Raw genomic sequence first — 9,884 nt, 5'->3', positions numbered from 1 at the left:
TTGTATAAATTGAGGAATCTCAAAACTTAAGTAGCTCTAACTTATGATCGCTTTTGGAAAGATCGAATGTACATAATATTATTCATATTAATAATAAAAGTAATAAATAAGTTGTTTTTGATTGATCAATATAGGGATAGCAATTGGTCGGACGCGGCTCAGATTATACATGCTCCGACTTTGCTCCGGATAATAGTCGGACCTTTTTTCATTCCACCTCCACTTGGAGTCGGATTATGAATACTCCATGTTTGCCTCGACTCGAACTCTCGGACCTCCAGCGGAGTCGGATTATTATCAAACTTTATCGTTGTGATATTGTACTAATGATTTTAAAGCATGGAAAATTAACAAAATATATTTTTCAAATACAATTTAAGAAAAAAAATATGTACTTTTAATTCAAGTTTAACAAAAGAAATAGTCCTACTACTACAATTTAACAACAAATTTTTGCATTTTGCTTTGGCGTATTTTATTTCTCTTGATCTGATTTGTCATATTTTAATTTATTAATCTAAATAAAAATACCAAGTAGTGTTTCAAAATCGAAAATCAAAAATTTCAACTAGTATGAGAGAGAGTTTGAATTAGTCACGTCTAGAGTTTTAAAAGAAACAAAATATTAGGGTAAAAGTCAAATTCAAAGTCGGATTTCCTTCAGGGTCGGAGTCGGGTCGGAGTGTCAGATTTTTAATAAGGTCCAACTCCGGTCCGTCTCTAACTTGGACTCGGATCGTAAAGTCGAAGTCGGAGTCGAATAACTTTTTCCTCGAACTCGAATCGGATTATATTCTCGGATCGAGTCGGATTCGGACTGAATTGTTATCCCTAGATCAATAATCGCAAATAATATGTACAATTTCACATAAATAAAAAGTGCATATAATTTTAATAAATCAAATTTTCATACATAAAATTATAAAAAAGATAAAAGCTTAGCTTATGTTCTACCATAGCTTAAAGTACGTAACCATGTATTTAAATTCATTGGTTGATTTTATTAAACATTTAGTTTCATCACTAGATCTGAAACATATTTGAATCTTACTACATATAAAATGAAAAATTTTCACTTTCCTTTTTAATCTTAACTCAAGAACAAAAATACATAATAATATAGGAAAAATCCTCATGAATAATATAAATTTTTGCTAAATTTTCTACTATAATAATACTAAATTTTAATTAATCATAAATAATACTAACTTAAAGGGTGTTTTTCTAAACTAATATAACTTTTATTAACCATTAATTGACCTTTATTTTATTGTCAAATAACTTATTATAAACAAAATTTGGTAATTATTATTATTTTAGGCAAATAACATTTAAATTGGTATCATGATTAATCAAAAATTATTATCATTACAGGAAAATTAATAAAAAATCTGAATTATTTACGATATTTTTTCCAATCATATATGCATCGTGTTTACACCTAAATCCAGTCAAATAACTATCTTAGATTTGTCTCAATTGTAGAATAATAATAATAATAATAATAATAATAATAATAATAATAATAATTATTATTATTATTATTATTATTATTATTATTATTATTAAAGGACAGTATTGGGATTAAATAGGTACGTGAACTTATTGAAGTGTTATTCGTACACGTGTTAATATAAAAATTATGGTTAGGTTAAAGTCAGCTGGCATTCTTACAAACCGTATTCTTTTTCTCTTTACGCAGTAAGAATAAGATACATGGTTTAGCAAGTAACCCCAAACTATTAAGCAGAACAAATAAGATAAGAGTATATTAGTTGCCAATTGATGAGGTTATAATTAGTTGCCGATAGCCGATTCCCTTTATGTCCTTAAATGTTTGCAAATTGACAAACTACCAAAAACAACAAAATGAAAGCAATAGTAATGTCATACTAAATTAGTATTGGATAGAGTGGATATAATATAATCCAAATATATGACTTGACTATATTGAGAAAATAAATTGTCAATAAAAATAAAAGTTATCAATAAATGAAAAAAATTCTTAGATCTAATAACGATAAAAAAACATAGATAAAAAAGAAAGTATGAACAAAAACAAGGACCATAAAGATTGAAGCTTTGACAAACAAAGCACAAACATAAAGATAAATGGTGTTTTGGACACCCCTCAAATAAAATTATATTTCATTAACTAATTCAACAATACATTGATGAAATATAACTTATAATGTTTGATCATATAGTATCAAGTTTAAAGAATCCAACTTTAATGGAAGTCACTCTCTCATATTCTTTTTCCCTTATGATAGCCTACTCGTGATAATTCTAAATATTATTTAGAGTTTATATTGTCATTCAAAAAATTTAGAACAATTCTAGCCCAAAGAACAAACGTGCTCAATAAGTTTAAGCAAAAATAAAAATCACAAAGTTAGGTCTACACTAGGGTGCTCGAGTGAGCACAGAACACTCCATGTGCTCCAATGAGCACTCACTTCAAGATGCACCTTGTGCAACTCGGTACCTTCTCCAAGGCACTCGCTGCCACAAACACCCATCAAGATAATGCTCACTTCTTGCTTCAATTGAGCCTACAATCAAGGTTACAAATATAAAATCATCATGCTCCATTGCACACCCCTCATCGTCCTCCATAGTGTATGCCATGGTGTGAGCGACAAAGTAATTAAGCACACCTCTATGCATAAGACTTGCACTAATTATAACAAAGATTATACAACCTAAAACAACAAAATAAAAGCAATAGTAATATAATCCTTATATATGAATTGACTATATTAAGAGAATAAATGACATGAAAATTATCAATAACCAAAAGAGAAGGATTTTAGACCCTATACTGGTGCGAAGAAATGTAGATAAAAGTAGAAAAGCCAAGTATGAATAAGAACATGTACAAAAATTAAACATTGATGAATAAAGCACAAACACAAAGATAGATGTTGTCTTGGAAATCTACCCATCAAATGGAATTATATTTCATTAATTAGTTATGCAATAATACATTAATAAAATTTCAAATGCTTGATTATACACAATTAATCTTAAAGCTTCCAACTTTAATGAAAGTCACCCATGTAATACCAAGAGGAACTCTGTAGGTTGTCAACCTCTCTTTCCCTTGTAGTAGCCTCCTTATCATACATTTAAATATTATTTAGGGTCTATATATACTTCCCAAAATTTAGAACAATCTTAGCTCAAAGCAGAAACGTGCTCATTAGGTTTGAGCCAAATAAAAATTATAAAGTTGAGTCTACAACAGGGTGCTTGAACAAGCACTCCTTGTGCTGGAACAAGCAATCACTTCAGAATGCTACTGTGAGTTGTTGATGCCTTATCTTGTACAAAGGCATCCCATACCCAATACCTTGTCTCTTTAAGGCACACCTTGTGCACAGTGAGCCTCCTTACCCTCTCCTAGGCACTCATTGCCTTGTTAGAGACATCCGTCAAGACGATCTCGTCTTACTTCAATCAAGCCTTTAATCAAGGTTCCAAGTACCAAATGCTTATGCTCAATTGCACACCCCTCATCATCCTTTAGAGTGTATGTCATGGTGTCAGCAACAAGGTGATCAAACTAGCCTTTATGCATAAGTGATTCGGGACTTGCACTAACAATAAAAAAGATTATACAACTTAAAAATTAGTTTAAATAACCTTTATGTATATTTTATGCCTCTATACACTTATATATTGTTATATTTTCATACAAATCTTAATTCTTAGTATTACTCTTTTTTCTATAATTTTAAGTCTGTGTCCTTCAATAGTAATACCTCATATGCACGGCATAGCATATTACGTCGATAAGTATGGGTTGAATCCGATTTTGACAAAAAGTGTTGCATCTATCTAATATGTGTAATGCTTTTAATAAGTTTTGTGAGAACTTGAAAATGTTGTATTTTACTAACGTAACGCGATTTAAAGCTAACGCTTTAAAAAATTTTGTATAAACTTTATTGCAACATTTAAATGTCTTAATATAACATTTTTGGAGTGTTGCTACAGATATAATACTCAAATGTTAGGGGTAGTTTACTTCATTATACATTAGTTCAAATATTATAGAATTATTTTTTTAGATTTCTTTTTATAATTATTATTGACCGAATATGTGACCTTCGTTAGTAGATTGATTTTCTGTGGCTTTCCTAATCAAAGTAGAAGTTTACCAAGAAACCATGCATAACACTAAATAAGGAGCCATCGAATACGCCAGCTGCACCTAAGATATGAAATTGGTGCATAAGAACATCGTGACCAGTTGGAATACAATCATAAAATTGAATGTACCAAAGATTCCTAGAGGCATACCATCAGAAAAAACCTTCCTTGACCAATTAGGTAGATCAAGAAGACACTAGTAATCGTTTCAACCAAAGCTGATTATTAAACAACAATCAAAGGGTAAATACAAAGATGGAATCTAAGTTCCCACTCACGACCCATATGACATGCTACACCAATTAAGAAGTGTAAAAAGTTTAGTTCATAAGGACCACCATTGTAAAACCACTAATCAACTAATGTTGATTCTCAATTTGGGTAAAAGTGCAACCCAATAGCTGCAGAAGTAGGAATAATAGCTCCCAAATAATTTATTTTCGTAAAGTAGAGATTCAAAAATATGTTCACCAATACCATCAATATCTATTGGAAGAGCAGCAATGAAGGCTATAAAACACAAAAATTGCAATCCATAAGGTAAAAAATAGAAATAAAAACTATCATACGACTTTAAATAAGTAGTTGACCAATAATTTCTATAAATTTGATTAAAATTTTCATATATTTGTTACATGTTTGAAGTGACTGCAACAAATTTAACTTTTTACAACATTGGATTTAGTGGCATTAAAAAAATATCACTTATTCATATTTTTAATGTAACAATTATTGGTTTTTATTTAAAGTTCCACCATAAAATGATTTAGCGATACTCTATTTGATCTTTAGTGGCATATGTAATTATTACTAAAGTCTATAGTGGCATTTGTGAGAAATGTCACTAAATCCTATGTCGTAAAAATCTTTAGTGTGATTTTTAATATGCTGTTAAAGGGTCTAATAAATGTCACTAAATCCTTTATATATACTATTAGCAATTTAAAATAGCGACATTTAAATTTACTGTCGCTAAATATATTCCACTAAAAGCAAATTATGTTGTAGTGAGTCTTACCATTTTAAAAAAATTATCTCTTTGTCATCATAAACTTGATACATTGATACATAATTGAATTGTCACCTAGACTAAATATAGTTTAACTCTTCCTTGAATCGGTACATCTAAGATTATCTTTCAAAAAATAGAAATTAAATCCAATTAACATCCACATTTTGCTTTGTAGAGTAGTTGTAGTTTGACTTCTATTAATATAGCATGAAACATCCATGTGTTGGTCGGTCAAGCAAGCTAGCAAACGTTAATTGTTAACAAATGAAAATCTCATTTGATGCTAATCAAAATCTTTTATAAATTGACATCTCTACCCACCTCTTTTTTTATTTAATTTTTCTTTTATTTTATTTTATTTTAAATTTTTATTTTTTTATTTGATAAGAGTTTAATTTGTAAACAATACTTTCAACTATTAGTTATTGACTAAAAATACCTCCAACTATTATTTAACTGTATATCCTCACGTATTGAGATACTTACCCTTGAACATTATGTATATTAGTTTCAACCAATTATTTTGAGATATTTTGAGTCAACGAACAATAATAGGAGATATAGAAAGTCAAATATTCCAATATTTGAAATACTTCTTCTGTTCCATTATACTTGCTACTGACATGTCACCATCAGTAGCAAGTATTTCAGAACGAAGGAAGTATTTTAAGTCAATATGGACATAATATCCGATTTTAAATCGAACCAAAACACATATCCCAAAATCAACCTGATAACCCGAATTAACACCTCTAATATTCTGAGTCAATAATTTACAAATTTTCCTTTGAACCCTGAGTTGGAGCAAAAGGCAAACCTCTTTCCCCATTGTATTCTTCTATAAAAACCCACATCCTCTTCCTATCTTTTACACCCACACTCTTAATTCTTATAACCAACAACAAACATCTCTTCTGCATCATCAAATCCCCATTTCTCTTTCTTCTTTCTCTCTCTTATTACTCTCTCTAACCCATAAGAAAAGAACCCCACAAAATAACAACCATGCCTGAAGCACCCAAAGAAACTACCATGGATGAAAAGAACAAGAAAGTTCTTAACTTGATAGAAGAAGTAACAGAAAATGCTGATGAAATTCAAAGGAAGGTTCTAAATGAAATATTAAGTAGAAACTCTAATGTAGAATACCTTCAAAGACATGGTCTTAATGGTGCTACTGACAGAGATTCCTTCAAAAAATTAATCCCTGTTATTAAATATGAAGATATTGAACCTGATATTACTCGTATTGCTAATGGTGATAAATCTCCTATTCTTTCCTCTCACCCCATCTCTGAATTCCTTACTAGGTATTTTTTCCTCTCTTAATATAACTTTTTTTCTGTTTATAATAATAATAAGATTATGTACATTTCAAACCCCAAATCCCACCAAAATAGTATTTTGATTATTTTTATCGCTTTTAAGCTAGCTGAATATGTCAACAAAATGAAAAACTATTCATTTAAAAAATTAAGTATTCATTTTTGGCCGCTTAGTGAAATATAAGCGAATGAAAAAGTCAATTAATAGATTTTTCATTTTCGATTAAAAGTTAGTTGCTAAAAGGCCATAAATCAAAAACTATTACGAGTTTTTTTTTACGGACCAACAACTTATAAGCCAATAAAAACGTAACACAAATTATTTGGTTTTTGTTATTTATCTGTTTTACTGATTTGAAAAATATTAGAGCTACTCGTGTAAAAGATTGTTTTTGGGCAAAACGAGCTTAAAATAGGAAATTCATATGTTAAGATTGAGCTATTTAATTCATGTATGAGGTGGGTGAATTTGTTAAAATATTGAAATTAAATTTGTTATTCATAAATTGCAGTTCAGGAACATCAGGAGGAGAAAGAAAATTGATGCCAACAATTGAAGAGGATTTAGACAGAAGATCTATGTTATACAGTTTACTTATGCCAGTAATGAGTCAATTTGTACCTGATTTAGACCAAGGAAAAGGGATGTATTTCTTGTTCATAAAATCTGAAGCTAAGACCCCAGGTGGGCTTTTAGCCCGGCCTGTTTTAACCAGCTATTATAAAAGCTCACATTTCACAAACCCCCCATTTGAATCGTACACCAAATACACTAGCCCAAATGAAACCATCCTTTGCCTTGACTCTTACCAATCCATGTACTCACAAATGCTCTGTGGCCTTTACCAACATAAAGAGGTTCTCCGGGTCGGGGCGGTTTTTGCCTCGGGCTTTATCCGGGCCATCAAGTTTCTCGAAAAACATTGGGCTTTACTAGCACACGATATCCGGGTCGGGTCATTAAATCCACAAATAACCGACCCGTCCGTCCGCGATGCTGTGGGTCGAATTGTTAAACCTGACCCTCAGCTTGCGGATTTTATCGAATCGGAATGTAGCAAGGAGTCATGGCAAGGGATAATTCCTAGGCTTTGGCCTAACACAAAGTACATAGACGTTATTGTGACAGGGACCATGGCACAATATATTCCAACACTTGATTATTATAGTAATGGGTTACCCCTTGTGTGTACTATGTATGGGTCTTCTGAATGTTACTTTGGTCTAAATTTAAACCCAATTTGTAAACCTAGTGAAGTAACATATACACTTATTCCTACCATGGGTTACTTTGAGTTTTTACCGGTTCAACGCAACATTAATGGTGTTACAAATTCAATTTCCATGCCTAAATCTCTTACTGAGAAAGAACAGCAAGATCTTGTTGAACTTACTGATGTCAAACTTGGCCATGAGTATGAGCTCGTCATCACTACTTATGCAGGTAATTTCTAAATAATAATCTGAATTGTTATTTAATTTTATATACCCTTAAGTATTAGAATACTTATCTTTAATATTATGCATATTATTTTTAACCGACTATTTTAGAGATATTAAGTCAATGACCAATTGTTGGGGTATACAGGGTTAGGTATTAGAGTTAAATAATTGTTATGAGTATTTTGAGTCAGCAATCTTTAATTTTATTTTTAAATGACATATGTTCATATTCTAATCAAATTGCTAGATTTTAGAAGAACTCTCAAATGATCTTTAAAAATTCTCAAATTGTCTTATATTGATGAATTTAAAAATAATTTGTACATGATATAAGTTCTATTTTGAAATGGTATTTTTTTGACTTATAAAGTGTGTACGTCATATTTTCCGATTATATGTTGGCGTTAACAATAAGGTATTCAATATATTTCTGTTTACCAATAAGCAACATAGTTTGTTTTTATTGGATGTTAACTTAACCGTATAAGTTATTATTAATAGAAATATTTGATAAATTAGTTATAGATATTGATAGTTTGTTCTATTAAAAAATTAATATAAGCAAATAAAAAAGTTACACCAATTTTTTGTTTTGTAAACTTGAATGCTAACATTAAAAATCATTTTTAAAATTTTGTTTTTATTTGTTGACTGTTTGACCAATTATCTAGCGAAATGTTAAAAAGTTATAAAATATCGACTATCAAATGAGGTCTTATTCAGATTCCAACTTGTGTATGTTTTTGAATACAGGTCTATACAGGTACAGGGTAGGTGACATTTTAAGGGTGGCAGGTTTTAAAAACAAGGCACCCCAATTTAGCTTTGTATGCCGGAAAAACGTTGTTCTAAGCATAGATTCCGATAAGACCGACGAGGTCGAGCTCCAAAACGCAGTGAAAAATGGGGTAACCCATTTGCAGCCATTCGACACGATTTTGGTGGAGTACACAAGTTACGCCGATACCACAACGATACCAGGCCATTATGTGCTCTTCTGGGAATTAAGCCAAAATGTTTCCATGAAGATTCCCTCCTCGGTTTTCGAGGATTGTTGTTTGGCAGTTGAAGAGTCACTTAACTCGGTTTATCGACAAGGAAGAGCATCAGACTCAATTGGACCATTGGAGATTAAGATTGTTGAAAATGGTACCTTCGATAAGTTAATGGATTTTGCCATTAGTTTAGGGGCATCCATTAATCAATATAAGACTCCTAGGTGTGTGAAATATGCACCCATTGTAGAGTTGTTGAATTCAAGAGTGGTTTCAAGTTATTTGAGTCCGAAATGTCCTAAATATGTTTCGGGTCAGCAATGGTTTAATGGTAATGAATAGAAATGAGAACACTATGAAAATTAATTAATTATGTGAGGTTTTCTTATGGGATGTTTCTAGGAACATTTCAAAGAGGTCACTCCTTTAGATGTGATATGAGTATCCGATTTAATGTTAGTTTTTTTTATTATTTTTTTTCGCGATTATGTATGAATTATTGTAGAACTTGTTCAGATGGATGATTAGAGAAACTTTAAAAATTGTAGGCTCTTTTTTGTACAAATGAACTTATTCTTTCTTAATTTTTTAAGGAAGAAAACTTTTCTTGTATTGATGTGATAATGTTAACAATTGTATCTCAGTCTAATTAATGTGAATAATTGTTTTATAATAAAAAGTATTTTACAATATATTCTAATGAATTTAAATTTAGGAAGAAAGATTTTCTTGTAGAATTAGAACTTCTAGTAGTATGCTATTCTTTCCTCCTAGCTTTCTCCACCTTATAAATTTTTTTAAAAATTTTTATTTTAAAAATGGAGTTATTGAAACACTTTTTATTTTATGTAGTTTTGATTATTCATCTTTAATTTTAAATTTTAGCAAATGACGTTGATTAGTTAGGTTTGTACATACAAATTGAGATTATTTTTATAGAAATGTTTTATC

The 9,884-nt window shown here is 30.4% G+C and overlaps 1 protein-coding gene across 1 annotated transcript; it reads left to right on the top strand.

Moving 5' to 3' along the window:
- Positions 1-6,040: 6,040 nt before the first annotated feature.
- On the top strand, positions 6,041-9,623 carry LOC130807270 (indole-3-acetic acid-amido synthetase GH3.5-like). Its single transcript, XM_057672425.1, has 3 exons — positions 6,041-6,480; positions 7,008-7,939; positions 8,692-9,623. Exons 1-3 carry the CDS (start codon positions 6,176-6,178, stop codon positions 9,273-9,275), a joined length of 1,821 nt encoding a protein of 606 aa, XP_057528408.1. The 5' UTR covers positions 6,041-6,175; the 3' UTR covers positions 9,276-9,623.
- Positions 9,624-9,884: the final 261 nt, after the last annotated feature.

Source organism: Amaranthus tricolor, chromosome 3 (assembly GCF_026212465.1).
Source record: "Amaranthus tricolor cultivar Red isolate AtriRed21 chromosome 3, ASM2621246v1, whole genome shotgun sequence".
Lineage (NCBI taxonomy): Eukaryota > Viridiplantae > Streptophyta > Magnoliopsida > Caryophyllales > Amaranthaceae > Amaranthus > Amaranthus tricolor.
This window is presented reverse-complemented; position numbering and strand designations above follow the sequence as displayed.